Source organism: Elephantulus edwardii, unplaced genomic scaffold, assembly GCF_000299155.1.
Source record: "Elephantulus edwardii isolate Elephantulus edwardi_28Jun2011 unplaced genomic scaffold, EleEdw1.0 scaffold00106, whole genome shotgun sequence".
Taxonomy (NCBI): Eukaryota; Metazoa; Chordata; class Mammalia; order Macroscelidea; family Macroscelididae; genus Elephantulus; species Elephantulus edwardii.
In genome coordinates, this window is record NW_006399856.1 from 197659 (window position 1) to 216333 (window position 18675).

General features: G+C 43.1%; 1 protein-coding gene and 1 pseudogene across 1 annotated transcript in view; one reads left to right on the forward strand and one right to left on the reverse strand.

The window, feature by feature from the left end:
- Positions 1-1359: 1359 nt before the first annotated feature.
- LOC102843425 lies at positions 1360-1980 on the forward strand (annotated as a pseudogene).
- A 1155-nt stretch (positions 1981-3135) lies between these two features.
- The window catches only part of LOC102844228 (sterol 26-hydroxylase, mitochondrial-like), a 52088-nt gene continuing 36548 nt past the window's right edge, over positions 3136-18675 (reverse strand). Inside the window, exons 2-9 of the mRNA XM_006891890.1 lie at positions 13858-14048; positions 5661-5860; positions 5311-5508; positions 5008-5180; positions 4215-4381; positions 3731-3812; positions 3418-3630; positions 3136-3255 (exon numbers count right to left, since the gene is read on the reverse strand). Of these exons, the coding sequence (XP_006891952.1) occupies positions 3136-3255; positions 3418-3630; positions 3731-3812; positions 4215-4381; positions 5008-5180; positions 5311-5508; positions 5661-5860; positions 13858-14048 (1344 nt within the window). The remainder of the gene's footprint in view (positions 3256-3417; positions 3631-3730; positions 3813-4214; positions 4382-5007; positions 5181-5310; positions 5509-5660; positions 5861-13857; positions 14049-18675) is intronic.

Consider the following 18675-nt stretch of genomic DNA (forward strand, 5'->3'; position numbering starts at 1 on the left):
TCACATACTTTGGGTTTGTGTTCAGGAGTGACAAAACCCCTGGAGAAGGATATCATGCTTGGAAAGGTGAAAGGACCGTGCAGGAGAGGAAGACCTCAGATGAGATGGGTTGACACAGTAACTGAGGTAATGGGTTTAGAGGTGTCAGAAACAGACACCAGCTCAGGACAAAGCAGAGTTCATAGCTAGTTTACCTAGGGTCGCTATGAGTCACAGGTGACTTGATGGCATATAACAACAATAACAACAGACTTCTTGTGCTTCAGAGGCTAGAAAACTAAAAACTGAAATCCGCATGCACACTCCTTTGAAGCCAGAGGTCCAGTCGTCACTCGGGGCCCCATCAGGAGAGAGCTGAGAGGTGAGGCAGAGGCCCTGCTTCTGACGTCAGGGGTGTTAGCAGAGATCCAAGTCCAGTTACTACTGGCCTCCTGGGTGTCAAGAGCAGGATGAAGACTTCTTTTTTTATTTTTCGTCAGCACATGAGGAGACATGGGAGAGCTCTAGAGCCCATTGTAGCAATGTTGTTAGGTGCCAGTGAGTAGTTGACTATGATTCATAACAACCCTATGAACAAAGAATCTGAACCCTGCTCTATCCTGTACAACCCTCATCATTTCTGATACACTCAAGCCCATTGCTACAGTCACTGTGTCAATCCATCCAAGCATGACGTCTTTTTTCCAAAGACGGCTCTCTCCTAACAACATGCCCAAAGTATGTGAGACAAAGTTTCACCATCCTTGCCTCTAAGGAGTATCCTGGTTGCACTTTCTCTGAGACACATTTGCTCTTTTGGTGGTCCATGAGGTATTTCAGAACTCTTCTCCAACACAACAACTCAAAAGCATTGCTGGGGACTGCAATGTGTTGTGTATACCCAGCAGGCAGATTTGTGCTAAACTGTAATGTGCCCTATATACAATGAACAGTTTTAGCCAGGCTGCAGCCATGTCTGAGCAAGCAAGGCAGTACTGTGCTGAATCACCAATGTGTAACCATGCAGGTGCATGCAGTGATGAGGTTAGTGATTAGTATGCAAATGTGACATAGAGCCACCTTTTTTCCCCTAAGAACTATAAGAACTTGATGGGAAAGTTCCCTGTAGCAGCTCACAGTGTGTCTTCTCCTTGCAATCTGCACGAGAGCCAGAATAAACGTGATGTTTAAGCATCCTACTCCTCGGCTCTTCATCTATTTTCCAACTGGCTACTGAACCTAAACATCTGCCATTGACTGATTGCTTCAGACCTAATATTTAACACAATGAGCAAGCTATCTGACCTTGGACATGACAAATGGTTCTGTGAGCTGGGTTTAAATATGACAGGCATTGCTCTTTCCGGGCAGCACGGTGCGATGGGCATCTCCTGGGACACCTGGCACAAGCGCTGCAAGACCGGGGGCAGGAGAAAGCCCTGCCACAAGAAGCAGAAGTATGAGCTGGGACTCCCGGCTGCCAACACTAAGGTTGGCCCCCGCCCTATACACAGTTTGTGTGAGAGGAGGCAACAAGAAGTGCCGTGCCCTAAGACTGGGTGTGGGGAACTTCTCCAGGGGCTCTGAATGTTGTACTTGCAAAACAAGGATGATTGAAGTTGTCTACAACGCCTCCAGTAATGAGCTGGTCCAAACCAAGACCCTAGTGAAGAACTGCATCGTGCTCATTGACAGCACACCGTTCCGCCAGTGGTACAAGTCCCACTATGCACTGCCCCTGGGTCACAAGAAGGGGGCCAACCTGACTCCTGAAGAGGAAGATATTTTCAACAAAAAGCGATCAAAGACATTTCAGAAAAAATATGATGAAAGGAAAAAGAATGCAAAAATCAGCAGTCTTCTAGAAGAGAAATCACAATAAGGCAAACTTCTTTTCATGTATCGCTTCCAGGCCAGGCCAGTGACCCATGCAGATGGCTAAATGCTAGAGGGCAAGGAGCTGGAATTCTGAGGAAAATCAAGGCACAGAAAGGCAAATAAATCTCCTCCCTCCCATTTTAGCACATGGATTAAAGGTGTTTATTCTAAAAAACAAGGTGACAGGCATTGATTCTTCTTCTGTCAGCTTTACTCATTGTCCAACTTTCAGATGTGCAGGAAGTAATTGAAAACACCATGGCTTGAATTGGGCACACATTAGTCTTTAGACTGACATTCTTGCTCTTTAGCACTTCGGAGAGGTCCTTGAAAACAGATTTTCCCAATCTAATATGTCTTCTGATTTCTTTCCTGCCAGAACCAAGAGTTTTGATTGTGGATCCAAGCAAGAGAAAATCATTGACAATTTCAATCTTTATCATGATGTTGTCTCTTGACCCAGTGGTGAGGATTTTTTTGTTTTATTGGTGTTGAGATGTAATCCATATTGAAAGCTGTAGACTTTGATTCTCTGCAGCAAATGTTTCAAGTTCTCTTCATTTTCAGCAAGCAAGGTTGTGTCATCCACATAATACTGCATAATAATGTTGATGAATCTTCTTCTAGTTCTTATACCACATTCTTCATATTATCCAGCCTCTCCAATGATTTGCTCAGTATACAGATTCCCAAACTCTCATCCTCCTAATTGTAGCCAGTGTGGTGACCCAAGACTTGTCAGAGCCCTGAGGGGGTTCCAGGAGTTATTCCTATGAGCCTAGCCTGGAGCCTTTCAATCATTCTAAAAGCAACCCATTTCCTCTCCCTAAGAGAGTATCTATAAGAGAGTGTTTCTATTGTGTCAGTGAACACCTGCTGGATTCAGTGCCTGGGAATTGTTGTGCAGTTTGAGCTCCAGCAAGGCCTTAGTCAGCTTCATGTGAAGCAGAGGTCATCCTGGGAGGTCTGGGTGGGCATATGACATCCTGTACTGTTTCCATGGGAAGAGGTACCTCTGCTTCCCACCAAAGTGGAGAGGCAATGTTTCCCTGATACAGAAAGGAGTTAAAACACTGTGTAGCCAAAAAGAATGACAAAGGGCCCCTATAAGCAAGAAAAATCCCTTTATTCCACTTTTCCCCTAAGAATAGCAAAATTGGCAAGCAAAGGCTTTTATCGGACAGAGAGATGATCAAAACAGGCGAAAGTGACAAAACCTCAGTGCTCTGGGCTCCTCCAACCTGCCTCTTCCTCTATGGTCTGAGACACAGCCACGACTCAGCCCTGTCTTGGTACAAAGTGCAGGCCCACCTTCTTGTGGGGAACCAGGACGATGCGGTAGACACTCTTCAACTCCCCTGTCTCTGGGGCCAGCATGATCTCGTACTTCTGGATAAGCTGGGAGGTGGAAAGCACAGAGGAAGCAGTTTAAGTCTGTGATCTCCACCCACTGCACCACCACCGCCCTGTCCCCAGCACACTGTTCCTTTTCTTCTCCTCCCTGAGGTCTCCTTCTCTGCTCCTTGTCCAATCACCCCTCCAGGCTCTTCCTCCACTCACCCTTGTTAGCACCAAGTACATCTCCAGTTCAGCGATCCTGCGGCCCAGGCAAGCCCGGACCCCATAGCCAAAGGGCACAGAGCCAAATGGGTGGCTGGCGCCCAGGGCATCAGGCTGGCTAGTCCTCAGCCAGCGACGGGGCTCGAAGCGCTCAGGCTCAGGGAAGATGTCAGGGTCCCGGGACACCACATAGTGGCAGAATACAAACTGGGTCTGCAGAGAAAGCATGGGCAGCTTATCAGCTTTCAGTCTGAAAACACACCTGGGAATCTAGGCTCCCAACTCCCACTCACATTCTTGGGGTCCCACTCACATTCTTGGGGAAGAGGTAGCCACCAACTTCAACTTCCTTTTCGACAATGACCCGGGAGTTTGTGGGGACCACAGGATAGAGACTGCAGGGGAAAAGAAATCTAAGGTCTGCTCCCAGATCCAGGGAGAGGCAGAATGCCCCCACTTTTCTGGTTCCCAGTCCCCTTTCTTACTCTGGTCCCGAACCCCAGCCCCACAAGCCCCTCCTCCCATCTGAGATTACCCAATAGGGGCCAAATTGACCAATAAACAATGGGCCCAGTCATGCCTTCCCACCAACCTGTAGTTCACAATTGCACCTGTTCCCCACCCTGTCAGAGATGTGTCAAAATCATGCAAAACTGCTCACTTAGGGATTAGCAAGTAAACATAGTGATGTCCTGCTCACTGTAACCAGTGGAAACCTTGCCCACTGGTAGTTCTGCCCTGTTTATGTCTGACTCCTCCCACACAGAGACCCTCTGCCCATGAGAACAGCATCCTACCGCAGGGTCTCCTTAATCACAGCTTTGACCAGAGGCATATGAACAAAGTCTTTGTATTGCGGCACCTGCCCAGCTGGCACCACGTTCACCACCTCCTTATACAAGGCCTCTTGGATCTCAGGGCTTTTAGACAGATGGTAGAGGGCCCATGTCAGGGTGTTAGATGTCTGAGGGAGAGAGAGAGAGGTGAGTGTGAGTGAGGGGGCATTTCTAGGAAAGAGGTCAGCAGGGGAGCGGCAGTAAAGTATGGGTGAGGGCATACAAAATGCAGGAGGAAAACGAATGTGCCACAAGCATGGTAGAAAAAGACGGGGCTCATGGGGACCTCCACACTAGACATGATTTACAGAAGAACAAAGACTAGGATGATGGAGAACAGCACGCAGCAATAGGAGGAGACCCAAGAGAAACCCCACATGACAAGAGGATGAGAAACGGGTCAGAGAAAGGAGATTCTCACAGACAAGCTCCACTCGGCCCAGAATCAACTGAAGAAAAATGGTCTTAAGTTACAGCAAGAGATACTTGGATTAGATGTGAGATTCCACTTCCTGGCTGTCAAAGAGTGAGGAGGCTGTAGGAGGTGATGGAATACCCCTGAGACCATCGCCTGCCTGCCTCGGGTGCTCCAAATAACCTCTCTGCTTTCCTTCTAGTTCTATATCCATGTTACAAAAAAAGAGTCACAGATACCTGTAGGGATGAAGGTCAAAAGCAGGTGGGGGAGGCTGGGGGATTGGTTCAGGATGGAAGCTGAGAGCCCCTGGTCTTCTCACTGGGCCCTCTCACGCACCGTGTCCACTCCAGCCATGAGCAGCTCAGCCAGGCAGCCTATGGCCTCGTGAAGACTGAGCTGTCCACTGGTCAGCAGGAAGTGCAGGTAGCCAGATACCTGGACCCCAGCTGGATCCCCTAATTGCAGTTGAGCCTCCACATCCTTAAATTTCTGATCAATCAGCTTCCTTCCTGCAGGGACAACGGAAGATGGGAAGACAAGGCCAAGACTGATGATTGATGTAGTATGAGGTGTGAGTAATGCTCAAATGCTGGGCCCACTCCCGACTTCCTTTTCTGGCCCTTCCTTGGGATTCCTCACCGAAGGCAAAGATAGTGTCCCAGCCATCCAGGTATCGCTTCCAGAAGGGTAGCAGGGGACGAGTCCATTTGGGGAGGAACGTGGCATACAGAGAGTTCTGGAACATAAGTCCAATCGACCTGATGAAGGCCAACGTGTCTTCGGGGATAGATGGCTCCAGGCAGCCAATACGTTTTTCAAACAGGATGTAGCAAATAGCTGGGAAGAAGCAAAGAGCCAGCATATGGTACAGAGGTTATGCCAGATGGCAGTGCCATGGCAGGCGGGATCCAGGGGGCCTCAAGGGAAGGGAGCCAACAAACCACCTCTGCCCATTCCCACCCCCAGCCCCCTCTTCACAGAAGGGCTACCTTCTGAGGCAAAGTGGTAGAAGAGGTTGGCCAAATCGGGTACATGGTCCCCTGATGCACTCTCGGCCCGAATCTGGTCCAGCCGAGTCAGAAGGTCATTGATCACCTCATTCATAGACTGAGTATAGAGTGCAGCATCTGCTGGCTTCAATATCCGCTGGTTCAGAGCCTGGCGCATCTGGTACCATTCATGCCCTTCCCTGCAGGGCAATGAAGGAGCAGAAAACAGGTACACATTAGATGGAGCTAGATGATGTGGTAGCTTCTCACCCTGGGATGGCTATGGAGTGGAGGGGAATCTCAGGCTGCCAGAGCTGAGAATGATAGACTCGCCAAAGCTCAGAATTCCCCTACACATAACGGACATGGTTAACGCGAACATCTTGAGTCAGACTGCCAAGGATCAAGTGACAGGTCTGGTGACTACTAGCTGAGTGACCTTAGACAAATGACTTCAATTCCTCTGTGACCGCTTCCTCGTCTGTAAAAGGAGGATAATGAGAGTGTCATCTTGTAAGGTTGCTTGGGTGATGAAAGTCTGTGTGTGGCACATGGTAAATGCTCGGTGGATGTGCACAGTGCTTATATTAGATTTGGGAATCTTCTTGTGCTACGAGGAGGAGCAGTGGTGGACTCAGTCCCTCTGTGTGGAAGCTGAGAATAAAGGAGGAGCAAATTAGGAGTCAGGGATGCTCAGGCTCTGGGTCTTCAGGCTCAGCAAATCAGGAGGGAGGCCCACCAGCCTAATACCACCAGACCCTTCACTGGACAGTCATTTACTAGATAGCTGGGCCCCCACCGAGACTAGACAGAAATGCTTACTTGAGGCAAGCTCTGGTGGCTTAGTGGCAAGAAGCTGCACTGCAATCCCAGAGGTGAGCAGTTCAAATCCACCAGATGCTCTGCTGGAGAAGGAGGGACAGTTTCCTCCTGTACCAGTCAGATCCGATTTGATGGTACACACACACACAAATAATAATAATTTTTAAAAAATTTAAAAAGAAAGAAAGAAAGAAAGAAAGAAAGAAAGAAAGAAAGAAAGAAAGAAAGAAAGAAAGAAAGAAATGCTCACTTGAGTGGAAACACACTTCCCATATTATACCTTAGAGTTCAGGAGCTGGTTCCAGCCTCAGCTATTGGCCAAGCAAGCTAGATAGAAGATCTTTTTAAAAGCTAGTTGAAGAGTAAAAAAATACAAAATGGTCTAAGGAAACAGAAAGCAAGAGAAAATTACATATTTTAATGGAAATTTCCATGCTCTAACTAAAGTAGGGGAAATGGGCATTTGAGCTGTTTACATTGCTCACAGAAGAGGATGAGAAGACTGGAAGAGGAGAAAGGATATATTTTACTAGTGGAAATTTTTACATTTTACACGTATCACTTTTCCAATGAAATCTTTAAAAAGGAAAGCACTAAAAACTTTAAAGTGAAGAAATAGGCTTTAAAAAATCTTCTCTTTCATTATTTAGTAACAGGAACCCTGTGTCCTGGGAGCTGTACCTTTATCATGTTGGGCAGAAACTGCTAAAAGATATAAAGTGTGGCTGGAAAAAAATGAAAACCAGAAGAGAGCCAGTTACGAGACATTCAAGTTTTAGGTGCTTCTGCAAAAGTGACACTCCCCCCACACCAGGAGACAGAGGAGCAGGACTTAAATCGTTGTGGTTGTTGAAATATTTCTTAATGAGCAGGGATGTTTCCAAAGATGAGATTTTAAAAACAGAGATGTTAAAACTAAAAAGAAAAATCTCATCTTGAGGTAGGAAAATAGTTTTAAAAATATATGACATGCAGGGAGAAAAGTGCAACAATGAATTACTGGAAACCCTAAGTCTCTGTAAACTTTCATTAAAATTAATTTCAAAAATATATGGCATGATATGAAAATCAATAAAAAATATATACATATATGACATGACTAAGTGAACTAACTCAGTCCTATAAGGTCAAATACTGTGTAAGGCAATTATTGTAGAAATAGATAACTAGTAAAATGTGTATGATGATCCAAGGGAGGGGAGGGGGAGAACACAGAGGTGAGGATCACACAACTTAATGGAAAGAGGGGGCTAGTTAAGGAAATGAGAGAGATCCAGTGTGAAAAACAATGTATACAAACTTTGTAAGTAAACCAGTATAAAATAAAATAAAATAAAAAGAGACAAAAAATATATGGCATGAAATATTTAGAAAATTGGTTTTAGAGAGGAAAGTTTAAATAGGTCACAGTGTACAAAATGGTTCATTCTAAATCCGAGATGACCTAATTTGATGAAAATTTGGCACTCAAATGATGGCCTCAGAGGCACGCATCAGGGTGAAGATGGTGTGAAGCACATTCTTCTCTCCTCCATCCCCATAACTTTGACTAAAAAGACAAGCGTGTGGTTTTGTTCTCAAACTATCCACCAGTGAAAGAAGAAAGGAAAATATGCAATGGCATAAACAACACTGGGGTGTCTCTCCACTTTGTTTCTATTACAAAGTTGTCAAGATGTACATTTTTTTCATTCTGGACATCTACGCCACCCCTTGCTAGGTGTAACACCTTTGGAAAGTGATGCAAAAGAAAGCCTCTCTAGGCCTCAATCGGTAACTCGTGGTTGCTGTGATGCTGAAGCCTGTGACAGTGATGTGCCAATCATGGTAATGGGCACCCATGGTGGACAGTGTTGGCTGGAACTTCCCGACTAAATCAAGCCTGGAAGCAGGAGCGCATCCACTTCTGAGATGGCTTGCCTCCGGAAACTCTATGTACAAACAGTGCTCAGGCTGTTCATTCATAGGGTCGCTATGAGTCATCTACAACTCGACGGCATTAAACAACAACAACAACAACAACAACAGGCCTCAATCCCTCATCTATGATGTTGTCGGGTCCCATGAGGTCAGCACAGGCTCATCACGACCGCGTTCACAACAGGGGGAAGCCCTGCGTGGTCTGTGCCAGCCTCACAATCTTTGCCATGTGCAAACCTGTGGTTGTGACCACTGAATCACATCTATCTTGTTCAAAGTCATCTTCTTTTTAACTGACCTCTGTTGTTTTTGTGTGTAATAGAGTTGAAACTGACCCATGGCTGAACCTCCAGCTGGTTTTCAGAGGCAACAGAATGCCCATTCTTCTGCAGAGCAGCTAGTGGATTTTTTTCCAGCTAGTGGATTTGAACCACATTCATTTGGGATTGCAGCACAGCTTCTTATCCTCTCTAGGCCACCAGAGTTCCCTGACCTCTACTTACAAAGGCTGATTCAAAGGCATCAACTCCCTTTTTTGGCTTCCTTATTTTTTTATCCATATTTCACATGCACATGAAGTCATTTAAAATACCTAGCAGGGGCTAGGGTCAAGTGTAACTGAGTCCTAAAAGTGATTATCTTTGTGTTTTGATATTTTAAAGAGATTTTTTGCACACATTTTCCCAATGCAATATGCTGCTTGATTTCTTGACTAAATCAAGAAATCCAAGGGTTTCTTCCAAGGGTTGTGGATTCAAGTGAAAGAAAGTCTTCGACAATTTCAGGGTTTTTTCCCTCATCAATCATGATGTTGTCTATCAGTCCAGTTGAGAGGATTTTTGTTTTCTTGATGTTGAGATGTAATCAATTCTGAAGGCTGTGGGCTTTAATCAGTCTTCATTTTCAGCAAGCAAAGTGACACCATTTGCAGATTGAAAGTTGTTGATTCTCTCTCCACTCATAATGCCCAGTTCTTCAGATAGCCGGTATTTTTGCATTATCTGCTCAGCATACAGATTGAACAAGCATGGTGAAAAGAAAGAATTCTGACATCTTTCTTGAAGTTAAACTAAACAGTATCCCCTTGGCATAGATGAGTGAGTACTTGCAGGGTTTGTTGAAACATCTCAACTCGTACTTTGCCGATTTCTGAAACCTTGTTTTTCACCAATACCTTAAAACACAATTTACACTTCTTCCTTCAATATCATTGGTTCTTGACATATGCTGCTTCCTGAAACGTATGAATGTCAATCAGTGCTTTTTGGTGTTGCAGACCGAGGGTCCCAAAGAATGAAATAATTTTATAATTATTAATAATGAGACAGACTACCAGGAATGATATAGAACACAGAGTGTGAAAAACAGGGGGCCAACAGTTCTGATGACTGAAGGCCCCAAGCCATGCTTCTCTGAGTATTTATTTAGAATCATAAGGAAGGTAAGCAAAGTAAAATCACAAGGAAGTACAAAGCAAAAACAAAGGAGAATGGTACAGTCTTTTACAGATAAGGCAAGTTCCTCTTTATGCTAATCTCAAGAGGGAGGGATTCATTTGACACTAACTAAGAACAATGTTGACTCTTAGGGAACGCCCCAGTACCACAAGGTGACCTTCAGCTTGTATTAAGCTTCCCTCATTTCCCGATACAGCATTTGGTCTACTATTATTAAATTTGATAGTTGGCTTCCCTCATTTTGGTACAGTGCATGTTACTTCTAGTTTTCTTTCCATGCTTCTTCCTGTATGATTTGATATTTTGCCCATTTTCTTTTTGTTTCTTTGTCTTGCTGTCAATTTGGAACCAACTCATAGCTGACCCTCTGTTGGGCTAGAAATCACAAAGGAGGAGACTATCCTACTTTCTTCCTTGGATTCTAACCACCAGGGAGGAGCAGGCTTTGGGTGAGTACTGCAACTCCCTGTAGACCACGTCATCACCACTCTTTGTTTTGCCCATAGAATAGCACCTTCAGTTTACTCACCTTGAGAAATGCTGAGCATGCTCTTCCCTTTTGGTTTCCTAACTCCAACCTTTCCAACGTCCCAACTTTCTAACTCCAAGGATTTAATGATAATATTTGTCCTCTAGAACTACCTTTACCTGCTCTTTGCATATAGATATTATCTATATATTATTGAATCATTGACAGCACTGTACTTTAGGATAGGTCTTGAAGTGTCCTTTTTGATGATGAGTGTGATGCCATTTCTCTTCAATTGCCATTTCCAGTATATGACTTCCAGATATGACCATATGATTATCTGACTCAAAATTACCAATACCTGTCCATTTCAGCTAATACCTACAATATCAATCTTCATGTGTTCCATTTCAGTTTTGAGAACTTGCAGTTTTCTTATATTTCTATTTAATACATTCCATATTCTTATTAATGGATGTTTGCCACTGTTTCTTTTCATTTTGTGTGTGGCCACATCATCAAATGATGATCCAACATGTTGATTCATTTGGTATTTGAAATATTAGTGGCATACCTTCCAGTATCACAGCTATACACAAGCCACCCTGAAGTAAAACAAATTCACAGTCAAGTGCTGATCTTCATTCATTATGTTGTTGTTGTTATGTGCCATCGAGTCGCTTGCGACTCATAGCGACCCTATGTACAACAGCCCTAAACTCCGCTCTGTCCTGTGCCAATCGCACTGTTTCCGACACCCCCATCCCAATTATCCCAGTCACTGAATCAATCCACCTCATAGAGGGCCTTCCTTTCCTGCGCTGTCCCTCCACCCTCCCAAGCATGATGTCCCTCTCCAAGGACCGGTCTCTCCTCACAACATGTCCAAAGTATGTTAGACGGAGCCTCAGAATCCTTGCCTCCAAGGAGCCACCCGGTTTAAGCCTTTCCAGGACAAATCTGTTTGTTTTCCTAGCAGTCCATGGTATTCTCAATGCTCTTCTCCAGCACCACAGCTCAAAGGCATCAATTCTCCTTGTATTCTCCTTGGTCATTGTCCAACTCTCTGATGCATAACAAGTGATTGTGAAGACCATGGCCTGTATCAGACGCACCTTAGTCTCCAGAGAGACACCATTGCTCTTCAGTACTTTGGAGAGGTCCCTAACAGCAGACTTTCTCATGGCAATGCGCCTTTTAATTTCCTGGCTGCTGGTGCCTATGGAGCCAAGCAAACTAAAGCTGTGTACAATCTCAATCTCTTCACCATCCATCCTGATGCTGCCAATTGGTCCAGTGGTGAGAATCTTTGTCTTCTTGACATTGAGCCTCAATCCATATTGTAGGCTGCAGTCCTTGACACTCTGCAGCAGGCGCTTCAGGCCCTCTTCAGTTTCAGCAAGCAGGGTTGTGTCATCCGCATAACGCAGGTTGTTGATAAATCATCCGCCAATCTTGACCCCACATTTCTCCTCATAGAGCCCAGCCTCCCGGATAATCTGTTCTGCATATAGGTTGAAAAGGTATGGAGATAGGATGCATCCCTGGCGTACGCCCTTCCCAATTTTGAACCATGCAGTGTTCCCTTGCTCTGTTCTGACGACTGCCTCCTGGTCCAAGTATGAGTTTCGCATTAGAACGATCAAGTGTTCTGGGATTCCCGTTCTTCTCAGAGTCAGCCCTAGTTTGTTATGATCTACACAGTCAAATGCCTTTGCATAGTCAATGAAACACAGATAGACATTCCTCTGGTATTCCCTGCTTTCAGCCAAGATCCATCTAACATCAGCTACAATATCTCTAGTACCATGACCCCTTCTAAACCCAGCCTGGACTTCTGGTAGTTCTCTGTTGATGTGCTGTTCCAGTTGTTTTTGGATAATCTTCAGTAAAATCTTGTTTGCATGTGAAATCAATGATATTGTTCTGTAGTTTCCACATTCTATTGGGTCACCTTTCTTTGGGATAGGAACAAATATCGATCTCTTCCAGTCAGTTGGCCAAGTAGTTGTTCTCCAGATTTCTTGGCACAACTTGGTGAGCACATCCATGGCAGCATCTGTTAACTGAAATATGTCAATTGGTATACCATCTATTCCTGGAGCCTTATTTTTTGCCATTTCCTTCAAAGCAGCCTGAACTTCCTCCTTCATCACCATAGGCTCTTGCTCATCTGTTCATTATAGTGGGATGATAATATTATCTACTTCCTAGGTTTGTTGTGCGGATAAAGTGAAACAATACATTTAAAGATCCTAATCAGCTTGTTGATAAGTGCCAGTGGGTGGGCTCCAACTTCTGGTGACCTTATACACAACAAGAAAGCCCTACTCAATAGAACACACACATACAGTTTGTTACTATCATTGTCACCACTGACTAAGGTGCGTCTTATTCAAGCCAGGGTCTTTCCAATCACTTGCTAGGCATCTGAGAGCTGGGCAGTGAATAGAGATGACAGAAGAAGAATTGATGCCTTTGTGCTGTGGTGCTGGAGAATAGCATTGACCATCCTGTGGACAGCCAAAAGAACAAACAAATATGTCTTTAAGAGGGTGAACCCAGAGTGCTCTTTGGAGGCAAAGGTTCACCTTACACACTTCAGGCATGTTGGTAGGAAGGGCAATTCCTTGGAGAGGGACATGATGTGACAAAGGAGAGGAAGACCCGCTACTAGTGGATTGACACGGTGACTGCTGCAATGGACTTGAATGTTTCAGGAAGTATGAGGATGGTACACAATAGGATAGGGTTCAGACCTGTTGTTCATAGGGTCACTATGAGTTGTACTTGACTCCACAGCACCTAACAACAACTACTATCTCCAGAATCAACAATTCTTACACCTATATGAAGTGACTAAAACATGATCTCAAGAAACTTGAGGGGGAGAAAGTCATTCATTTCTTTTGGACGTTTACTAACAGGCAGTAGCAAAAAAGAAGCCCATTACAATCCAATTACAATCTATGGCCTTGTGAATGGTTCACTTGCAATGATACACTATCTATTAGTTGGCACATGGGTAAAGAACGTATTCACGTTATCATTCAACTTTATCACAGTTGAAATAATCCAAAATCACGACTTTAAGGCTGAAACCTACATCAATATCTGTGTATAAAGCATCTGTATCTAATAAGAGTGCATACTTTCAAAAAAATTTTAAAAATTAAATTGAACTCTCCCAACTAACACAATCTGGAAGAAGATGATTTCTATTATTACTTAAATTGGTATAGTTTCAACTGTAGAGTAGAATACTGGGGTTGGAAAGAGCCTAAGATATGCCTTGGAAATAATCTGTCCCAAACCTCTCATTTTATAGACAAGCGATATAAAACCAAGAAAGAAAAATGATCTTCATTAGTCCAAGGTCACATAATAGAAGAGCCAATGTGTAGTCTCTGGGCTTCTGTTCAACGCAACCTTCCCTTTCTAAACCATCAAGCCCAGAGGATGCCCTGCCCATTTCCCCTGGATCTAGTCCTCCGAGTCCCTGCCCCTATCCCTCCAGGTCCCAGCTCACGTGGTGAAGGGCCCATAGGACAGGCCATGCTGGTCCCGGTGCTCCTTCCACAGCACCATGTCATTGCGCATTGGGTATTTTCCCTCCTGCCGCATCACTTGTTCCAAGAGTTGGGGACTGGCCAGGTTCACGTGGGTTTGAGGTCCTATATAGGTTTTCCAGATTGGCCCATACTTGGCCTTACTCAGCATCTGTAGAGTTCAAACCAGAGAGGCATTTTGAGGAAAGGAAATGGATGGGGAATGTCTGATTAGTTACAGCAGAACAAATGAGAGGTAAATGCTGGAGTGGGCTGTGGTTCCAAAGGGCTAGAATATTGTGGATAATGAGTATCTGATAGAACTGGGAAAAGCAAGGTCCCTGGAGGACTGGGATTTGGAGAAAATGTGGTGAACTGAGGTTCACAGAGGTCTAGGTATGTGGGGTTCAGAATTTTAGAGAAACTGAAGGCTTTAGTGGGCTGTAATAGGAGAGTTATTGTTATGCCTCTTTCATTTTCTAGCATTTCAATCTATTCCAGACAGTAAGCTAAAGTTTGCTATCAATGAGATAAAGATAAATATCTTATATAATCAAGACAAAAACTCATGGGGACACTCCAGCTAAAATCAAGAAGCTGAAAGTGAAAGTCGGGGTCCAAACATTAAGTAAACACGGTAATGATTTTGAACATACCAGGATTTTGATGGTCTAAACAGTACAGTGATTCTTGGAGGAAAGTAATATGTTCGTAAATTTCTGCTGGGAGTCTAAAATTATACAACCCTTTCTGTGCCATGGCAATTTGTTCTTTTCTTAAAAAAAATGACACACTCATTTATAAACAAAATGTGGTACATCCACATAATTAATTCCTACCAGTGACTGTCAAGTTGACTCCAGTTCTCAGTAACCGATAGGTCAGAGCAGAACTGTGCCCCATAGAGCTTCCACTGGCTGACTTTTGAGAAGTAAATCATTGAGATTTTCTTCCAGGACTTTTCTAGGTGGAGTCAAACTTCTGACCTATTGGGGAGTAGTTAAGTGCTGACCAACTTTGCACCAGATGCTAACCATTTGCACCACAAAGATGAAGATGCTTCCTATGGACTGGTAAGAGAGAAAATAAAATGCAAACTTTTGTATAAAGGGGATCTCAAATGCAGCATTTATACTTGGTTTTATAAAGACACATTGGATAGATACATAAAATCCTAAAATATGGGGGGTGGGGTGGATATCACTAGGACAGCACGGATTAGTGGACAGACAGGGGGTGAAAGGACAGACAAGGTGCAATGGGGAATTGATGAGAAAGGGTGTTAAAAATGGACAAATATTACATGATGCCACTGTTGTAGAATGGGACTGTCCTTGGGGTTGGGGAGAGACTGAGTAAGATGGGTTCAATAATGTATACTGCACTGAAACAGAGGAGGGAGAAAACTGTTTAAAAGAGATATATAACTAGGTATTTCTGTCATCACAGGAGACTAGAGCGAGGGCTACATGGTGGAGGGGACCTGGGGGAGGGTTTGTAAAACAATGAAAGAATCTTTTCTTTTACTTTTCCATAATTTCTGGACTCATGTACTTATAACTTGTTAGTCAAATTTGTGTCTTCTAGGTTGCAACACCCCCATGATACATCTTCAAGGATATGAACATGTACGGCCAAGCACAATCAATAAGAGTGCATCTAAATTCCAAAATCAATCTCCATTGATTTTGTCTATGTGTTTCCTACTGCCAAAGGGGCCCTTTAGAGTAGTGAGAGAAGATCTTCACCCTGAAACCCACAGCGTCCCTTTTCAGCAGGAAGTAGCTAAGAGACTACACCATCCCCTTTTCCTTATGATTCAGGGTGAAGTCTCTCTCAGGGAGGAGTGATAGGGAATGGCAAAGGACACACTGACAAAGAAGATTAATCAGAACTGGCTTTGACAAGCACTGTGGCATTTGGACAAGAACAAACTGGGAGGAGGGTAGAGAGAATAGTGCAACAATGAATGAATGGAAACCCGAAATCTCTGTAAATGTTTATGAAAATTAATAAAATATAGAAAAGGAAAAAAAATGTATTGAACAATAGTAATTATATAAAACACAATATACCATAAATTATTATATAAACCATAATGTACCTAAAAAGGAATGAATGCAGCTGACTTTCACATTGCTGGCATTCTCTTCCCCTGTGTGTTCTTAGAAATGGTATCTGCTACTCAACAAGGAAATAAAACCTTTCAAATGGTGTTGACAAAACTGGATGCTACCTACAGAAAACTGAAACAGGATCCACATCTCACACCATACACAAAAAACAACTCGAGTTGGATTAGAGGACAGGGACTAAAGCCTAAAACCATAAAGTTCATCAGAGACAAAGTGGGATCAAGTTTAGACACCCTGGTCTATGGTATAAAGAGACTACCAAATCCAGCCAGAAATGTAGAATCTGGAGAGGATTAAATTGATGAATGGGGCCTTCTAAAGATTAAATCCCTGTGTGCATCAAAAACTTTTTCTAACAGAGTGAAAAGACCTGCTTTTCACAGATGTTTTTTGTTTTGTTTTGTTTTTTTATTGTATTATTTTTACGTGTACCGTCAAATCAGATCTGACTGGTACAGGAGGAGATTGCCCCCTCCTTCTTTAGCAGAGCATCTGGTGGATTCGAACCCTGTACCTCTGGGATTGCAGTGCAGCATCTTTCCACTAGGCCACCAGAGCTCCCTTCTTTTCACAGATGTAGTCGATCTGATTCCTGTGCATCCCATCAGATGAAATCCATGTGTATAGCCTGTGTTTATGTTTCTTATAAAATGTATTTGCAATGAATAAATCATTGACTGTACAAAGTTCTAAAAAAAAGAAATGGTATCTGCAAGTAGTGACACAGACAAAAACAATTCCTTTAGCATGCAAGCCGTTGAAGATAATCCAACTATTACATTATACCTCGTAAAAGAAGAATGTAAGGGAGCTCTGGTGGCCTAGTGGCGAAAAGCTGCACTGCAATCCCAGAGGCGCGTGGTTTGAATGTACCATATGCTCTGCTGGAGAAGGAGGGACAATGTCCTCCTCCTGTACCAGTCAGATCTGATTTGACGGTACACAAACAAAAAAATAATAATAAAATAAAATAGAAGAAGAATGTAACAAAGCAGATCAGACAGTCCCAAATGTCTCTCCAATTGCAGATGTCAAACTGAAGCAGCCTAGGAAATGCGGTAAAGTCTGTTCTCAAACATTTTAACAAGTCACAGCTAACTGAAGAAGATCAGTGACAGAACATCAGAACCCCAGAATTCCTGGGGTTCATTGGGAGGCTTTGCATGACTGGTGTGAGCAACTAACTCTGAGAACTGATGCTCAAATCAGAGCTTTATCTGAGAGTTCACATAAAAGCTAATCCCAATCAAAACCAGCATATTCCTGTCACACTGAAGGAGGCCAAGGTGCATTCACATTTAGGGAAAAGCAAGACTAAAAGACCAAGGCTTCAGGAAAGCTGTAATACTCTGGAGACAGGAAAGGACCCATATAGTTGAAGTGGTCTCTCCAGCTCGGGAGGCCATACTGGCATCCTGTGCAGGAATTTCTTCAAGAGCACGTCAGCCTAAGGCTGTGAATTCATGTCGCATTCCTACTGCAGCTGAGACCTTTTTGCCAAAAATCTTTGGTGATGTAATCCCCGTTCTCCCTGCACACACTGGGCTGGGTTCACCTGCAGTTCCACACAGATCAGATCTGGGAGCCAGACAGTCCTAGGAAGATGTGCTCTCTCTCTTACTGTTCCCAGCCTGCATTTTCCCATCACCAGAACCAGATGATACCGTTTCGTGCCCTGAAGAAGATGATGATGATAAAAAGACTGGAGAACACTGGGGAAGTCTAACTAGCCTGTGATGGACACACCGACATCACTCATTTTGGAAGGGTAATGTCTTAGAAAACAACAAATGATGGAGAGCCCAAATTTTAAGATCTCAATGATTGCTTCTTAGTGCCATCTGATGCTGCAACTACAGAAAGAATGTTTAACTTAGACTTCTGATCTGCCAATAGGTGACTGCTGTGCCTTTTCTTTATGAGTTGAGATACAGAAAAGGCTTCTCTATTATCTCCAATTAAAATGTTCCTCCGTGTATTTGACTCCTATCGAAATTGAGTAGATTTCACTACAGAAAATTATACCAGTAAATATTTTCACTATTAAGTATTTAGACTACAATTTCTTTTTATCCCTTTTAGTATTCATATTCATAGCATTAAAATATATTAATACATACAAATATTCATAGTATTCAAAAAGTACATAATATCTTTTTATACTCATGATAGTTCTCATTACTCAATTGAAAAAAATTGGGCAATTATATTTTGTATTTATCTTTGTACAATAAAATTATCCTAAGGAAAAAATTATGTACTTTAATTAAACACAATATACATGAATGATCATATGCAAACAAAAAATCCTATAAAAATTAATAAAAGTAATTAGCTATAGAAAAGTAGCAGGAAATATTGAAAAGTAGAGGAAATAAGATTACTCAATGTTTATCTTATGCTGTTTTGATTTATAAAAAGTAATTAGCAAGAGGAGGGTAGCAGGGTGGAAGATTAGTTCATGTTTACCTTGCTATATTGTTTTGATTTTTTTTAATTTATTATTAAATTTTATTAGTTTCAATGAACATTCACAGGGATTCTGGGCTTTCACTCCTTCATTGCCTCACCATTCTCTCCACCCTCCTCCCCAGTTTGTTCTTCTTCCCCGCCATCCGAATGTCTGTTTTAATTGTCCAATTGCCACAGTGCTTGTCAAAGTAG